Source organism: Coturnix japonica, chromosome 23 (genome assembly GCF_054131305.1).
Source record: "Coturnix japonica strain WE chromosome 23, WE-NBRP24, whole genome shotgun sequence".
NCBI classification, from domain to species: Eukaryota; Metazoa; Chordata; class Aves; order Galliformes; family Phasianidae; genus Coturnix; species Coturnix japonica.
Window position 1 is genome coordinate 7,960,257 of NC_140685.1, and position 17,963 is coordinate 7,978,219.

Genomic DNA, 17,963 nt, shown 5'->3' on the forward strand with positions numbered 1-17,963 from the left:
ATGTGTAATGCAGACAGCTTTTTTGGAATAGTGTAGTAGTAAATGTTTTCTCTCCTGCTGAATTAATTGTAGTCTTACCCAAGTCAAAAATTCTTGAACTTCTTCATATGAATACATCTCAACTTTGTAATAAACTTTGTTAATATTTGGAGAAATGTTAATATTAGGAGAAATGTTAATATTAGGAGAAGCTGATATTTCAGGTTTGTAGAAGAGGAGATCTGAAAAGATGTTTCCAATGGAATTGAAATTGGTGGTACTCCTCAGAATCAATACATTGAAGAGGAGGAGATGATCGAAGATAGGATTGAAAATGGGAAAGGAACTGAGAATGGTTTGCTTTGTTAAAGTGTGATATGGTCAAGAGAAAGACTCATAGAGGCTTCAGGAGCACTAAATTTCATTTAATCTACATTTTTAAATCAAACCAAAATCTCAATAAAGGGCTCACTGCATGTGTGTATATAGAAAGGGGAAAAAAATACAAATTTTATTTCAGATAATTAATACGTAGAGTAATATGTTTTATATATCAGTTACAGAAAGTTTAAGGTTTAATTCAGAGCTATAGAAACCACTTGGAACAGAACAACAACAAAAACATCCATGGATTCAGTGCTCTGTAGGAAATAAATATCATATGGGTATTTCTTTGCAGTCCATCAAAAGATGTTCATCTGACTTTTATTTTTTTAGTTAAAAAAAAAATCAACCAAAAACTAGAAAAAATTGCATTGATGCAATTCAAGAGGGGAAACTAAAAATCAAGTTCTTCTTTTGTAGAAGAAACTGGTCAGATGATCCCAAGCAACAGCAGTGCGCCTGCTGCAGCTCCACAGGCAGATGTTGAAAACAGCAACAGTAGTGAGCTCAGCTCTGTGCAGAATGACTCCATTAAGATGCCTGATGATGCTGAAAATGCAGAGGGGGGATCGCAGACTTCAGAGGACATAGGTAAAAACAAATAAAGGAAAAATGTCTGTATATTTTTCATGCTGTTTGTCTTTTATCTTTACTTCCATACTTCAACAGAAAACTTTTAGCTTTTAAGTTTGTTTTAAATACCTTTTTTTTCTTGGACAGGAGAGAAAACTAATGGTGAAAGAAGTGATTCTCCAGGCGCTGGAAAAGGGACGCCAGGTTCAACACGAATGCTCACAAGATTACGAAATCCAGATAGCAAGTTGTGCCAGATGAAAAGCCAGCAGGTTGCTGCTGCAGCACATGAAGCAAATAAGTTACATAAAGAAAACAGAGAGGTTTGTGCACTTTTGGAAAATTTGGGGAAGAATGAAAACTGTTTTGTAAAACTGTGTTTTGTGTGTTTTGTTTTGTTTTGTTTTTTTTTTTTATAAAAAAAAGTGATTTTGAAGGATACTTTTTGACAGGAAGTTCTAATAACCACCCATTGTGTCACAAGACACAATTTTCCTCCTTTTCGTTTGCTCTTGCTGTGTAAGTTGCTATCAATATTGTGGAATACCAGTGGCTCAGTGCATGTACTTGACTTTAAAGTGCTGGTCACAAGCTACAGAATTGTTTACTATATACCCAGTAGTAAGTTATATACGTTTTCTCCCACTTCTGTCTTCAAATTTCTCGGAACTGCTATGCCAGAAGTGTAACTCAGTAGTGGTTTGTATTTGGTTGTTGTTTGAGTAGCTAAGTAATAACCAGGTTTCCAGTTCATTTGAAAAAAAAATCTGTTCTGGCAGATTATATTAATTTAAAAATAGTCATTGCAAAATCGTAGCACTCCTTGCTGCAGACTGAAATGAAAGCTCTCTGGTTTGGAACTCTATTATGAGAAGTTATCCATATTGTATCTACTCTGAAAGTGTTTCACAGAAAGCTTATTTCAGTTTAGCTTAGCTATTTTCCCAAAGCCAACAATAGGCATAATTCAGAGCAGCAAAACAGGTTCCTGTTTGAATTGCTGAAGAGGCAACATTTCTTTCCAAGTGTTGCTCTTGAGAATATTGTAGTTCTTTGTGCAGTGAGTGCGAGGACATGAGACAGTTACTTGCTTTTACAAACTAATGCTACGTATCTTTATATTTTTAATTTGTATATAGGCAGTTGAAGCCTTATAAGAATTAAATTTTAAACTTGTGAAATCATTCTTTCTTGAACTAGGTTCTGGTAGTCAACTCTCAAGGTGAAGTCTCCCGAATGAACACAAAGAGGGAAATTGTGATGAAAGGAAATATCAACAATTATTTCAAATTAGGTCAAGAGGGGAAATACCGTGTTTATCATAATCAGTATGCCACTAATTCCTTTGCACTGAACAAGCACCAGCACAGGGAAGACCATGACAAGAGACGGCATCTCTCACATAAATTCTGTCTGACTACTGCTGGAGAGTTCAAATGGAATGGGTCTGTACATGGGTCCAAGGTTCTTACCGTATCCACTTTAAGGCTAACTATTATTCAGCTAGAAAACAATATCCCAGCGTCGTTCCTTCACCCTAACTGGGCTTCCCACAGGTAAAGATGTATTCTCTTGTGTTTTTGCTAATAGTATGAATGAACCTATGGCCTTTGTTTTATCAAGTTGGTGATTTCCAAGCACTATGCTTCAGTATATTGAAATAGAATAAGTTTGAGTCTTGTGATGAATGATTGAAGATTGCGCATTTGAGTTAAATATTAAAACATGGGAGGCTTTATCCTATTACATTAATTGACTTAGCATGCTGTATTAGTACATGTATATGTTTCACGTTTTTATCTTGTCTCCAATTTAGGTCTAACTGGATTAAGGCTGTTCAGATGTGCAGCAAACCTAGAGAATTTGCACTAGCTCTGGCTATATTGGAATGTGCAATTAAACCAGTTGTCATGTTGCCAATCTGGCGGGAATCCTTGGGGCATACTAGGTAAAAAATAAATATATGTGCATTTTCAAATTTTATACTTCCAGAGGAACTTGTTATTATTAATTACTAAAGCTGTATCTACTGTTAGGCACAGTTGCAGGCAACTATGTCTGTGTTATTGGAATAAGCAAAAAAGTGGTGTTCCTGTTACAATTCACGCATGTAACCTGATATTAGCTTTTCCTCCTAACTATTTAAAATTATTCAAATGGGTAGTATAGACTGCTGTTTGATTTATTGTATCCTATTATAAGATCCTGCACTTAAATATATTTAAATGTGCTTAAACCTATACGTGCTAGATTACGCAGAATGACGGCAATAGAAAGAGAAGAAAAAGAGAAAGTGAAAAAAAAAGAAAGAAAACAAGAAGAAGAAGAAACAATGCAGCAAGCTACATGGGTGAAATATACATTTCCTGTTAAACATCAGGTGAAGTTTTATTTTGTATGAAGAACATGCAAAATACAGAAGCTTACTGATAAATAAAGGAAATAGTTTTAGATTTACTTTGACAGAATTGATTCAATTACCAGCAGACACATCTTGAAATTGAGCTTGAATGCTCAATTTAAATGCACTTCAGTTTGCTTCAAAAAATTCTGTAAATTACAAAGTTAAAAATTTAAACTTAAAACATCTTAGTTTTTTTAATAATGCATACATCAACAGTGCAGCAAAAATCATGATTACAATTAATATATTTAAAATATTTAATAGGTTTGGAAACAAAAAGGAGAGGAATATAGAGTAACAGGATATGGTGGCTGGAGCTGGATCAGTAAAACACACGTCCACAGGTTTATGCCCAAATTACCTGGAAATACCAATGCAAATTACAGAAAGTTGTTGCCAAGTAAGTATCTGTATTAATTAGAATCTTTAAAAAATTTTACACGCTCCCATTTGTTGCTTATTTGTATAATTTACATTAATTATAAAATTGATAATCTGTCATCACTTAATACACTCAGTTCAGTTCTCATGGATATTTTTTAGCTACATTAAATTGTTACAATTACGAAGTTGTGTAGTATTGGTAGATTCTGTAAATTAAAGACAGGAAAATATGTAGATAATCACAACCTAAAAAGTGGTATCTAAATACATGGATGCGTATACGTACGTCTTTTTTCTGCATTGGCAGATGTGCGAGTGGGTATTAAAATGTAGCAGATGATTAAAGGGAAAAAACGTTAGAATAATTGAAACCGTTTAATTTGTTAACAGCAAAGAATGAAGATGAAAAATGCAATTTGGATAAAAGAAAAGGTCCGATAAAGGTAAAAGTAGAGAAAGATAGAATGAAAGATTCTCATGATCTTCAAGCAAAGGACAAAGGTGATACATCAGAAGCAACAGAGAAAGCACAAGTGAAGGAAGAAAAGTCACATGAAGAAAAAGTTGATACAAATTCTGAAAACAATGCAAGAGACAAAGGTGATATACATACATCATTATAAAACCATCTATTCATTGCAATACTCTGTGTAGAAGCGTATGACCTCATGAATAACTACTAGAGAACATCTATAATGTCTCAGTTGTTTTCTTTTAATTATCTTTTGTTGAACTGTCTAAAGTTTTCATTTTCTTTTCTTTTTTTGTTATTTATTACTATGTTACAAAGTGCATTTATTTATTAGTATTTAATGCAAAAATACACTTGGTACTATTAAAGGAACTTATTCAGAATTATTTTTTCACAGTGGAGAAAGAAATCGATGGTGAGAATTATAAAGTCATCAAGGAAGAACCTATGGATATAGACATGAAAACTGAATCCTCAATAAAAGATGGGGATAGTCATTGTAAGTTTGATATAATCAACGTCAGTGAGGGATTTCATTTAAGGACTTGCTACAAGAGGAAAGTAAAGTCATCAAAATTAGATGGACTACTTGAGAGGCGAATAAAGCAATTTACACTGGAAGAAAAACAGCGTCTAGAAAGGATGAAACTGGAGGCTATTGCTAAAAATGGAGGCATTCAATCATTAAGCACCCAGAAAAATTTAAATGAACTCCAAATGAAAAAAGTAAAGGAGGGCAGTCAATCAGATACGTCTTCCCAAAATCAAACCTTTATTTCAGATAAAATCCAAAGTGACAATACAGGACAGGATAGCTTGCCAGTCAGCAGCATCTCTTGTATGAAAACTGGTGAGCTAGATGAGCTCTCTTTACCTTCTACAAATAGGCTGTCAAAAAGAGAAGGCCAGCTTCCAGATGAAGACTCGCTTCAATCCTCTGAAGGTGAAAAGTCTATTCAGAATGATATCAAAGAGAACAACTCTGAACCTGTGGCAGCTGATAAGAGTCAAGTACAAGAAGATGTTAGAGAGTGTGAGAGTTCCTTTGTCGATGACTTGAAACAAACAAATACAGATGGTAAAGTCAAATGGGATGATTCAGAAACAAATGAAAAGCCTTTGAAACAAAAACTACCTATTACCAGAGTATCTCAGAGAGAATGTGAAAACTCAGAGCCAGTGATAACTAAAAGCAGCTGTAGAAAAGGTGCTCTGTCTGAAAATACAAATACAGAAGGGAATTCTGAACAACAGAGCAAAGATCCAGAAAAGAATTGTATGATAAAAAGCCATTTTGAACCACTGTCTGTTCAAGAAAGTGAACTGGAGAAAGACATTACTCCAAGAAAAAATGAAAGTAAATCTGAAAACAAGGTTGTGTTTCACCAGAAATTAGTTAGTAAAGAAATAGAACCACTTAAAACGGAGCTTATTTCTGAAAGAAACCTTGGAAGTGAAACTTTGGAATGTGAGGATGGGGTGAAAGTTGATGAGGAACTACTGAGCTCTCAACTGACTGAAGCTAATGGTCAAAAGAAAGGTCAGGAACTGAAGGTAGAGTCAAATACCATAAACAAATACCTTGATCAAGCAAATCTAAATAGTGTTACTGACAAAAAGAATAATAAAGATGAAGAAACTGAAATGGACTTAGAAAAAAATAAATCAACATTTCAAATGAATGGCAAAGACAACGATATAAGTGTACTGTCAAATAATGAAAGTTTAGTTAAAGTCACCTATGAAGCAACAGCAGGAGATGATATTGAACCAAGAGTTAATAATATTAATAAATCCTTTCCAGAGCATGAAATGAAATCATTGACTTCTAAGGAATCATCAGTAAAGCCATTCATGAATGGTGACATCACAACTGAGGACAGTGTTGACAAAAGTGCTGTGAGCCCTAAGTCATCTCTGCAGACTTCACCTGAATTTGAAGCTGAAAAGACTATTCAGTCATCAGAGGAAGTCACAAAATATGTGCAGAAAACTGAAGAAAAGCATCTTTCTCCTCAGAGGTCTTCCTTTCTTGATACTTCTTCAACACCAACGCGTGATTTCTGTAAAGAAAATAATCTTAGCAGTGAAACAGAATCTATGGAAACTGAACATGCTGAGGATAAGAAAGTCGCTTCATCTCCTGTAATGTCATGTGAGGAATCTAGCTTGAGTAGTGACTTTGCTGATCAGAATGGTCTACAGGCATACAAAGCAGAAGACGTTAATGGAGAAAGTAGAATAAAAACTGTTATTACTGAAGTGACCACCACAACATCAACTGTTTCTACAGAATCCAAAACTGTGTTTAAAGTTGCAGAGACTCTAGCTTCTAATGATGAGAAAACAGCAGTGGTGTCATCTACAGAAAACTGTGCTATATCCACTGTAACTACCACCACCACTGTGACTAAGCTTACCACTCCGGCTACAGACAGTAATGTTGATGTCATTTCTGTACAAGAACATCGTAAAACAGTGGTTACAACAACAGTGACTGATTCACTGTCCACCCCAGAAGGCACGCTGGTTACTTCCATGACTGTCAGCAAAGAGTACTCTACGAAAGACAAAGTGAAGTTGATGAAATTTACAAAACCCAAAAAAACACGTTCTGGAACTGCCTTGCCATCATATAGAAAATTTGTAACCAAAAGCAGTAAAAAAAGTATATTTGTTTTACCCAATGATGACTTAAAAAAGCTAGCCAGAAGAGGAGGGATCAGAGAAGTTCCCTATTTCAATTATAATGCAAAGCCTGCATTGGATATCTGGCCATATCCATCCCCGAGACCAACTTTTGGGATCACTTGGAGGTATGTATGCTCTGTTTCAGAGGAAAAGTTTTAGGGTGGAATGAAATTAACTGGATTTAAGCGTAAAGGTGATACACATGTTTGTGCTCAGAAGTGACTTTTTCACTAACTTGAGTCCAAGTGGAAAATCTTTCCTCTTGCTCACAAAAAAATTAGGATTTTTGAAATGACAGTAATTTTACTTACATGATGGAATAACTGTACTGTCTTTGTTGTTGTTCAAACCTGACTTTCTCGTACCTTTTTAATTCTGAACTTCCTTCTTGGAATCTCAAAGAGCACTTTGAGCTGCAAAATCAAAACCTCTCGTATAGATGGCTAGATGGGAGCTGTTCTAAATTTTGCTGTTTGTTATTAAAAACATATGTATTGTTCAATACAGGTAGAATGGGAAACATGTCATTGGATTAGTTAGGTAATATAAATACATTTTGATATTAAAATTTACTTAATACTTTTGTGGCAGGTACCGACTTCAGACAGTAAAATCATTGGCTGGAGTGAGCCTTATGTTGCGATTACTGTGGGCATGTCTCAAATGGGATGACATGGCTGCAAAAGCTCCGCCTGGGGGAGGAACTACACGTACAGGTATTCCTTTAAATTTTGGAGTTTCTGAATATGGCTGTCAGTGCTGTTAATATTGAGTGTTACTTTTGTTCCAGGCTTGATATTAATTTGTTTTTACATGTATTTTTTTAATAGCCAACAGTTTGCACTGTAGTTGCTCTTTACCTGGAGTATATTGGATTGATTGGGGATTCCCTTCCCATTCTTAACATGTTGGGACTAATTTCTTTTAGAAACTACTGAAACTGAAATTACAACGACAGAAATAATTAAGCGAAGAGATGTTGGTCCATATGGCATCCGGTCAGAATACTGTATAAGAAAAATTATTTGTCCCATTGGTGTACCAGAGGCTCCAAAAGGTATGTTTGTTTATACATTTTTCCCCTACCTCGTAAGCTTCTACAGAAATTAAGGTAACTAAATCTTTATGTTAATTCAGACCATCAAAGGAACAAGCATAGCTTGACATGAACTATTTATTCTACTATATGAAACAGATAATACATTTAAAATATTGACTTCTCTGAAGCTGAAAGGCATTCCTGTTTCTAAAATAAGACTAAAAAAGGTACTAAATTTTGTTTTACACTTCAGTTCTCTTATGATTGAGCTTAATGTGTATGTTTTGACTGTTCTCTAAAGAAACTCCAACACCCCAGAGGAAGGGACTTCGATCAAGTGCACTAAGGCCAAAAAGGCCAGAAACACCCAAGCAAACAGGTCCTGTTATAATTGAAAGTTGGGTAGCAGAGGAGGAATTGGAATTATGGGAGATCAGGGCATTTGCTGAAAGGTAAACCAACTCAAATAAGCTTTCTTTGAAAGTTTTGATTTTTGTGTGTATGTTAAATAAAGCTCCCACTAGAGAGCACAAACTTGATAGCCACAGTCAGTTAATGCTGATCTGTGTTGCTTTTTATTTCTGTGCCTTTTGTTAGTAATACTGAAGCATGAAATTGTAAAGCTGAATTATTTGCTAATACTAAAATTTAATTTATGCGGATCTAACAGATGTGTTAAATTAATTCCATTTTTATGAAGTCATCAATGTTGTATTGTTTAAAGGCTATAACTGTAATGCTTTTGCTTGACTTTAAACAGTATGTGTAAATACTTCTGTAAAACAACATTATTGCATTTGTGTGTTTTTAAGTAAAGGTAAATTCAGTCTTAGAATATTCAAGTAATTTAAAAGAAAGTATTTACAATATTTCGTATTGAGTATTGGAACATTTTGAGTCCCATGAAAAATAATATAGTAGTATGTTACATCATATTTGCAATCTCGGATGTATTTATAAATTCCAGTTTTGATTAGTAGTTTCTTTTAGGTTGTCACATAAATCTGAGTATTTTGGGAATGTTGCATGCACTTTCAATAGCTTATTTCAAAATACTGTAAAAACCATAACCCATTTCTCAGTGATCTTCAGACTTGACGTTTGTTCTTATAAGAGCAGTTCAATTGGATGAATTGAAATACTATTTGATGGTTGAAATTTATGTGCTGTTTTAACTTTCTTTCTGGTTATGTGTCTTTGGCAGGGTGGAGAAGGAAAAGGCGCAGGCAGTTGAACTGGCTAAGGTTAGTGAACAGAAGGCGGCTCAACTTAAACAGCAAGGGTTGGCTGGGAGCCCCAATCTCCAGTTAAGATCAGCAGTGTTTTGTGCTGTAGTGGAGAGCTGTCATGGTGTACAGCTGACTTTGGAATATTACTCCATTTTTTTTCCTGTGCTTTAATAACACAAAAATCAAAAGACTGACCAGCTCTAAGCAGCTGTAGACTTAGGAATGCCAGTAATGAACTCTCATGGTGCGTCACTGAAGTACATGGTGGCTTTATGTACACAGTCAAAGCCAAATAAAGATGAATACTTTTCAAAGAGGTTTTTTTCATCTTTTCATCTGAGGTTAATTAATATGTTTTCTTTAAAACGTGTAGTGAAATTAACATAATCTGAGGGTTTTAGAGATGAAAATTACTAGTTGAGTTCTGTAAGCAGAGTAAAGAGGCTTGTGCTCTAAGATATGCAAACAGTTTATACTTCAGTCATTTACAACTTGAACTGAAATCTTACCAAGGTTATTTTCCAATACAGCATTTATTTTACAAAGTCTGAAAAATCTTATTTTCTGAGTTTTTTTTTCTGAAATTTTTTTTTCTGAATTCTGTAGAAACGGCTGGAACAACAGAAGCAGATACCTGTAGCAGGTGTGGTTGCCACTGTCACGACAGCCAGCAGCACTACAAGTACAGTCTCAACTCCACAGAAAGTTGTGGTAGGCCCTTTAGCGGGCCCAGTTCCCACTGGAACCAAAGTAGTACTCACTACAAAAGTGGGTTCTCCAGCTACAGTAACATTCCAACAGAACAAGAATTTCCATCAGACTTTTGCTACTTGGGTTAAACAAGGCCAGTCTTCAACAGGTAATTATTCATCTTGGAAAGAAAATCTAACAAGGAATTTATACAGGCATCCTACCTACAACCAGCACCTCCATCTTCTCCAGAATATAGCATAACTGCATTTTATATAATTGCACTTAACTCTCTGCCATATCAGCAGGGTTCTTCTAAAATAATACCTGCCTAATCTTTCTTTGCTCAGCCTTCCTAGATGTATTTCTGACCTGTCTCATTTATTACTGACAGTTGTTGTACCGGTAATTGTTGATGATTAAAGTGTTCTGTGCTGTAACTTGCTGTTTCCAAAAGAAAGAATGACACATTGTAAAAATAATCCTCTAGTTTGCTGTTTCATACTTGAAAATAGTCATATTCTTGACTAATTATTCTGCTCTAAAATTGACTGTTCTGTGTACCTCAATAGCCACTAGCACAGCTGCCACTTCAGCCACAACCATTGCCAGCACAGGGCAGACCTTCCAGATCTCAGGCAGTCCAGTAACGATGGCAGGGAAAGTGATAACTAAGCTGCCACTCCCTGCAAACAGCAAGATTGTTGCCGTCAATGTGCCATCAACTCAAGGAGGTAGGGGAAAGGGAACCGAATTCAAAATGTATTCCAGCTTGCTGTTTAATTCTCCATTGACACTATTTTCCCAGTGAAATGAACTGTGACTTGAAGGGGGAGAAAAATGTATACCATTTTCTCCCTATATTGAGTATTTGTGTCTGGGGGAAAAAATGCAAGTGTTTTGCCTATTAATTATTCTACTTCTAACCGTGTGGAATGCCGCATGCTTTTTCTCATTATCTATATGAAACATCAACAAAATAATTTTCTACCAAACTATAAAAAAAAAAAAATCCATTGTTGTTCTTAGACATTTATGCCTGCATCTGCTCTTCACTGGTGAGCAAGAGTTTGGCTCCAAACTAAGGTTAGCGTTTTTCCTTCTTGCCTCAAGAAGAGAGCTTAATGCTTGGAGATACTTGAATGTATATTAAATAGAAAAGTTTGATTCTCCATCTCTGTTTTACTTAGTATCAAAGGAAATCATGAAAGATACCAGTTTTGTGTAGAAGTTTCTTAGGTGACAAGAAAAGCATTACCCATTTTCTTTAGCACCATGAGCTTGTAGGTGAAAGATTTAAACTGGTCCTCTTCCATTTTAAATGAGTCAGATTAACTTATACTTAACGATTGCTTAATTCTAATTTTGTGTCACGATGTCATGCAAGGCCTGATTAGCAGTTAACCATCATACTGATCTTTATGAAGATTCACTCTTTTCTTAATCTTTTCTGAAATACCTGTTTCATAACTTCAAATGTTGTTGGACTGTTGACAAAGTATTATGCTGCTGCTTTTTACAATATGACAGAGATTATCCCAAGAAGCATTAAAAGACACAAGCATGTTTTAGAAACCTGAAGACATGTTGAGAGCCATCCTGGAGTTGCATTTTGTTCTTCTGCTAGCAATTATCTCATTAATGAATTCTCAATTTTTCTTTAATTAGGTGTTGTTCAAGTTCAGCAAAAGGTATTGGGCATCATTCCATCAACAACAGGTGCAAGTCAAACATTTACTTCATTCCAGCCAAGGACAGCCACTGTAACAATTAGGCCAAATACCACGGGGACTTTAGGAACTACAAGTACTTCACAAGTAAGATGTTTTTCTTATTGCTTAAAACAAAAATGTGGTGTGCATATATTGTAAGTTATTTGGTAAATAAATACTTTGGGTTAGTCACTTCTCAGCATTTTTGCTTCATCTCAGTAATAGTGTCAGTGGATCCTTTATTCCTGAGGGTATACGAGTTCTATCCAGCCTAGAAAAATCAATAGCTTAGATGCAGGGTAAGCCTTATCAGTGGGAGCACAAGTGAAAAATGCTGGATATACTTGCATCCTTCTGTTTCTTACTATATTGAAAGGAAAGGAAAAAAACTAAAAACAACAACTTCAGGGCATATCTCAGTGCTTTTGTGTTGTGTTTTGATGTGTGTGTTTGTTTCTAAGTTCACCTATACTTTTTATTCTGGTCTGTGTAGGTGATGCAAGGGACACCACTCCGTCCTGGTATGACAGTAATACGGACACCACTACAGCAGTCACCACTTGGAAAGACCATCATTCGAACACCTCTAGTGGTGCAGCAAGGTATTCTTCCAGCCAGTAGGTTCATTTTAATATTTAAATTTCCAGTGTGAAATCTGTGGTTTGTTTCTAGATAAATATTTCCTGTACCATATATTCCAATGCAAAAAATACCTCATTAATGCTTGACCTGTAACAAGTGCCTTTCTTGGCTTTTGAACATACTAGTAGAAATCTAGTAGTTAAAATTATCTTGTTGTTGTTTATTAAGAAAAATGTTCAGAGTAAGTTTATATTGAGAGAGCCTTTCTATATTTAAAAAAAAAAAATAAATCTGTTGGAAGTTCTTTGTGTATTAACAGACCTTTTTTAAGCAGTCACACAGGAAAATGGTATATAATGGGAATTCCTGTGCAAACTGCAATATTTGCTTCTCTTGTTTGATAATACATTACTGCAAGAAGTTACAATTCAAAAGCTTATAGTGCTAATGACTAAAATATTAGACACTTTTTTAATCAGAAATTATTCTCTTACAGGTCAGTCACAGCAGGTAGTGACTCAGATAATCAGAGGTCAGCCTGTCTCTACAGCAGTTTCTAGTACCAGCACAGCTTCTACTAGTTCTGGACAGAAGACTGTAACAAGTCCTGGAACACCACCTCAGCAAATACAGCCACAAACCGCATCGCAGCCCCCTCGTCCTCAGCAGGGGCAGGTGAAACTTACCATGGCCCAACTTACACAGCTAACACAAGGACAGGTAAAAATAGCCTCTGAGTGTGAAAATATGCTTATGCTCGATAAACTTTCTCAAATCTTTTAATTTCAAACTTGTAGTTTATCTTCATGTAAACTTATGTTCTTGGTTTTGTTGCTTGTAAATTCTAGAAACAGATGTTCCATTTTAGCATCTTTCAGAGTAGGGTTCTTGCCAGTATTTGGATGAAAATATTTGTTGTTAACTCCAGCTCAGTTATTTGTTGATAGCAGTATTGAAGGAGTAGTATGATATTTCATTATCTCAGAGCTGCTTTTGTATTTCAGGAAAATGGTATGTAGGAGAAACATGATATAGGTATTTAATTCTGAAACCCAAAACTATAGTTATTCAGATTTAGAGCAAGTCTGTCTAAGAATTGTGTCACTAATATATCAATTTTAATGTTTTTCAGGGTGGCAGTCAAGGATTAACAGTGGTAATTCAGGGACAAGGTCAAACTACCGGTCAACTACAATTAATCCCTCAGGGAGTGACTGTAATACCTGGTCCAGGACAACAACTTATGCAAGCAGCTATGCCAAATGGTACAATTCAGAGATTCCTTTTCACCCCACTGCCAGCAGCTGCTACTACAGCTAGCACAACTACAACAACAGCTTCCACTTCAACCTCAGGTAAGTGTTATTCTATTCAGAAGAAAAAAAGGCTTCAGTTTGGTTTGCATGGGAGTTCTTGTGTGGTTGGAGAAAATATGTTTTAAAAGTAGCTTTATTGGAAATGTATTATAAGCCTAGAAATATTTTGAATTTCTTTGTAGACCTTTACAGTAGTTCTAAAGGGCTCAACTGACTAAAGCTGGTAGACTTGTCATTTGAAATGAGTGAAATTTATTTTAATCCTGCACAGCTACAGAGCAGAAGCAAGCTCTACAGGCACAGCCGACATCAGCGCTGCCACCAGTTCAGCCACAGCCTCAGAGTCAGCCGCAAGCCCAGCCTCAAGCACAGAATCAGAGCGTTCAACCTGTGTCCCCCACCCAGCCACAGGCACCACAGCCACCACTTCAGCCTGAAACTCAGACCCCACTTGAATCTCAAACTCCAACATCTCTTGACTCTCCAGTCACACCTGAAGCACAGTCATCTAAATCTCCAGTGCAGTCTCCAGCGCAGACCCAGGCTCAAGGACAATCTCCAACGCAAGTCCAGAGTCAGCCGCAGAGTGCAGTCATTCCACAAGGCCAGTCCCAAGTCCAGCCTCAGCAACCAGCTCAGGTGCAGACTACAACCCAACAACAGATTCAGATGCAGCCCCATGCTCCCATACAAATTCAACCTCAGCTGCAGCAATTACAACCTCAGGTTCAGACTTCGGTCTCAACCCTTCCAACTACTCAAAGTTTAAATCAGGTTCCTGTGCAATCCCCAACTCGTCCTCAGCTGCAACTTCAGCAGCCTCCAACTAAAGTTATTACAGTGCCTCAGCTTCAGCAACAAGTCCAAGTTCTCTCCCAGCTTCAATCACATGTTGTGGCTCAGATACAAGCCCAACAAGGCAGTGTGCCCCAGCAGATCAAGCTTCAGTTACCTATTCAGATTCAACAAAGTAGCCCAGTACAGGCTCACCAGATTCAGAATGTGGTAACAGTTCAAGCAGCTAGTGTTCAGGAGCAGCTGCAGAGAGTACAGCAGCTCAGAGAGCAGCAACAGAAGAAAAAGCAGCAACAGATAGAAATTAAACGTGAGCACACCCTTCAGGCTTCTAATCAGAGTGACATTATCCAGAAACAGGTAAAGTTAACAGAAGAAAATAAAAATTTAATGAATGAAAAAAATTTCATTTTAAATGCCTGTTCTTGTTAATAATGTTAATACATTTGGTAGGCAGTTAATTTGATTCTTTCAAAGATAGCATACAATTGGTTTTGGCAATTTAATTAAATATTCTACATTAATTCAGCACATCAAGACAGTTGTACCATCTTTGCAGTCTTTGGCACATTGATTCAGCTTACCACTAGCTGCTGGGACAGTATGTTGTTATTCTCAGTTCAGGAAAGATAGCTTATAGGTAGGAGAGCTGATGTTCAGAACACATGTACAGTACTTTTGTTGCCTGCCATAAGGAACTGAGGTTTCAAAGAGGTATCTGAAATGTAATGCTGTTGGATGGCTGCGGGGCTTTAAAAACGAACAAAACCAACATTTATATAATAGAATCTTACCTTCTTTTTTACTTTTTTTTTTTCTTAAATAAAAGTAACATCACTGAAGAAATACTGTCAACATATGTTTAGTCCCTAGGTTTAAACAGTGCATAAACAAAATGTCCTACTCTGTCTGGTGGAGGAGGTGTCAATATTGAATTTCATTTTAAAAGCTTTCAAATTTTAAATAATTACTTTAAACAAGTGCTGCCCTGACAAAATCAATTCCATTTTTTCACTTACTGAAATAAATGCTGCTTTTTTTTTTTTCTTTTAACTTAGGAAATGTCCTGGTTCTCCCAGTGGTACTGTGAAATACCAGCTAAAGTTTTCATATTTTGTTTTGGGTTCTCTGTTGTCCTGCAGGTGGTTATGAAACAGAACGCTGTCATAGAACACTTGAAACAAAAGAAGACACTGACTCCAACTGAGAGGGAAGAAAATCAGAGGTGAATATGCATCATGTTGTATCTTTAGATTGGAACATTTACACTTATTTTACATATTAAATGACATTATAAAACTTCTTAGTAAGCACTTTCTTAAAGAGAGATTGCTATTTTAAAATTGGTTAAAGTAACACATGAAAGTAATAGGTGAGAATTCTAACTCAGTCCTCTATATTCCCAATTTTACTTTGATAATATGTATTGAAGTTTTGTCCCTTGGCATCACTTAGTCTCATTTCAGCATTAAGCATTCCACTCTACAAAAGGAATTGAAGAGTTGGAAGGTAGCACTTATTCAGCAAACTAGATTTCCTCCTTGGAGCTGCTAAACACAAAGTTGTTTATCAGTTATCTTGGGTTTATCTTGACACCATCTCAAATAGTTGCTATGGTTGGATAACTACAATTGTGTGTTGACATCTAGTAAGAAAACAGTGTTTTTTGTAAACTTTTTATCATCAAATTAGAGCAAAAGCTTCGTTGATTACTGTGGTACAGTTTGATGCTACTTGTTTCACAGTGTGATAAAAGTAAAAAGTGTTGTCATATGCTCCTCATTTAATGGTGTCAGATAGTCAAGTTGGTATTTTGAATTGGGTTTCTGTAGCAGCAGCTACTCTTCCCAGCCTGTGCTATTTTGTCTGATTTCAGTTCAAATGTCAGTGAGTTATTTTTCATGGTCACTTTGGCAACAAGAAGCATTTAGTTTTCAAAGAAGATTAAAATAGAATGGGAAGGGAAATCAAAGTTTATTTATTATATTCTGGAAAAATAAGGCCGAATAAGTGAAATATATGGAACCAAGTAAGCAGGGAAAGAGGATTGTAGTTGGGTATACAGCAAACATGGGAGAAATAATCTACCACTTCATTTTATTAAACATAATAATTTGGCTTGAAGCTTCTAGAGACCGGAGAACTAAATGATTCTGCTCTCTCAACTGGGGATAGACAGACAGCTCAGCACAATGTACTCTTTCTTTATTTCTTCACCAGAATGATTGTATGCAACCAAGTGATGAAATACATTCTGGATAAGATAGATAAAGAAGAAAAGCAGGCAGCTAAGAAACGAAAGCGAGAAGAGAGTGTGGAGCAGAAGCGTAGTAAACAGAATGCTACCAAGCTGTCAGCTCTACTTTTCAAGCACAAAGAACAGCTCAAAGCTGAAATCTTGAAAAAAAGAGCTCTTCTGGACAAAGAACTACAAATTGAAGTGCAGGTAAGGACAGTTATTCTCAGACCTACTTGATTTTAAGTTGGGGACAATGTTTCAGCAATAACTTTTAATTGATCTATTTTCTCAGTGAGCTTTTAAGGAAAGAAGTTCTGGTTTTGTATGCATGGTTCTCTGCAAAGCCCATGGATGTCCTCTTTATGCTTTTTGTTTCTTACCCATGCTGAAACTGCCTTGTTTCCTTAAACTGTTTTTGTAAATCTGCAGCCAGCAGGTCATAGTGTGCCATCCTGTAATGCTGTAGGTTGTGCACGTTAAGTTTGCACCTTGGGAAGACTTGAATTATTTTCTTCCAATTACTCACGGGGATATGTCTACATTTTAAACCTGTTCTGGAATAATCATGTGAAGTGCCTCCCTCTCTATTTGTTTAATGCACTTCAGGAGGAGCTAAAGAGAGACTTGACTAAAATTAAGAAAGAAAAAGAAAAAGCCCAGGCAGCTGCTGCTGCAGCAGCTGCAGCCGCTGCCGCAGCAGCTGCTGCTGCCACTGCCACCCCACCACCGCCGCCACCACCGCTGCCATCACCACCACAGCACCACACAGCCAGCGTCACCTCCTCCTCCTCCACCACAGTCCCAATGCCAATATCCTCCCAGAAGAGGAAGCGAGATGAGGAGAGAGACTTGTCAGCTTCCAAGTCCAAGAAAAAGAAAATGATTTCTACTACCTCAAAGGAAACAAAGAAGGACACAAAGCTTTACTGCATCTGTAAAACGCCTTATGATGAGTCTAAGTGAGTAGTGAACACCATTGGTTTTTAATGTGTATTGTTAGAGTTAGATTTAGTAGTTAGCTTAGCAGTAAGGTAGTTCTAGAACTGAAGTATCAGGTGTTACTGCAGTGATCAGTAAGATGTAGAGAATGAAGTCTTTTTCACTAGCAGCTACAAAACTATTAACATACTCGATTTATCTGTTAATGTATGTAACTTATATTTCTACTTGTTTGCATGTTTCCATTGTATGATCTTTCTGTCTCACATGCACATACTCTTTTTTCTTTTTTTCTTTTCCTCCGCTCTGTTATTCTTTCTTTTTGCTGTTTGCCTCTGCCTCGGAAGCAAGTGACAGTTTGGTTTGAGCGATTTCTTGTGAACAGGTGGCTGTTGCTCTTTAGAGATAGCTCTGATACCGTCTTCTGATAAATAATTTTTTTTTTAATTGCTAGCCAGTAAAGGAGCTTCTGTGCTGCTTGACTGCACTTCACTTTGGACAATGTTTTGGGCTGAAATTATTTTTGTATATTAAC

General features: G+C 36.4%; 1 protein-coding gene across 29 annotated transcripts in view; it reads left to right on the plus strand.

Moving 5' to 3' along the window:
• The window catches only part of BPTF (bromodomain PHD finger transcription factor), a 45,456-nt gene that overhangs the window by 15,483 nt on the left and 12,010 nt on the right, over positions 1-17,963 (plus strand). For 14 of the 29 annotated variants that reach the window (XM_085523006.1, XM_085522993.1, XM_085522994.1 and 11 more), the window contains 22 exons: positions 784-954; positions 1,084-1,259; positions 2,137-2,492; positions 2,753-2,884; positions 3,187-3,316; positions 3,605-3,740; positions 4,115-4,324; positions 4,594-7,012; positions 7,479-7,603; positions 7,816-7,944; positions 8,228-8,378; positions 9,131-9,170; positions 9,762-10,014; positions 10,418-10,579; positions 11,514-11,662; positions 12,051-12,174; positions 12,636-12,859; positions 13,272-13,494; positions 13,727-14,610; positions 15,393-15,475; positions 16,471-16,696; positions 17,096-17,448. In XM_085523006.1, coding sequence (XP_085379132.1) covers positions 784-954; positions 1,084-1,259; positions 2,137-2,492; positions 2,753-2,884; positions 3,187-3,316; positions 3,605-3,740; positions 4,115-4,324; positions 4,594-7,012; positions 7,479-7,603; positions 7,816-7,944; positions 8,228-8,378; positions 9,131-9,170; positions 9,762-10,014; positions 10,418-10,579; positions 11,514-11,662; positions 12,051-12,174; positions 12,636-12,859; positions 13,272-13,494; positions 13,727-14,610; positions 15,393-15,475; positions 16,471-16,696; positions 17,096-17,448 — 6,856 coding nt within the window. The remainder of the gene's footprint in view (positions 1-783; positions 955-1,083; positions 1,260-2,136; positions 2,493-2,752; positions 2,885-3,186; positions 3,317-3,604; positions 3,741-4,114; positions 4,325-4,593; positions 7,013-7,478; positions 7,604-7,815; positions 7,945-8,227; positions 8,379-9,130; positions 9,171-9,761; positions 10,015-10,417; positions 10,580-11,513; positions 11,663-12,050; positions 12,175-12,635; positions 12,860-13,271; positions 13,495-13,726; positions 14,611-15,392; positions 15,476-16,470; positions 16,697-17,095; positions 17,449-17,963) is intronic. The other 15 variants (XM_085523014.1, XM_085523008.1, XM_085523013.1 and 12 more) reach the window with 7 other exon arrangements.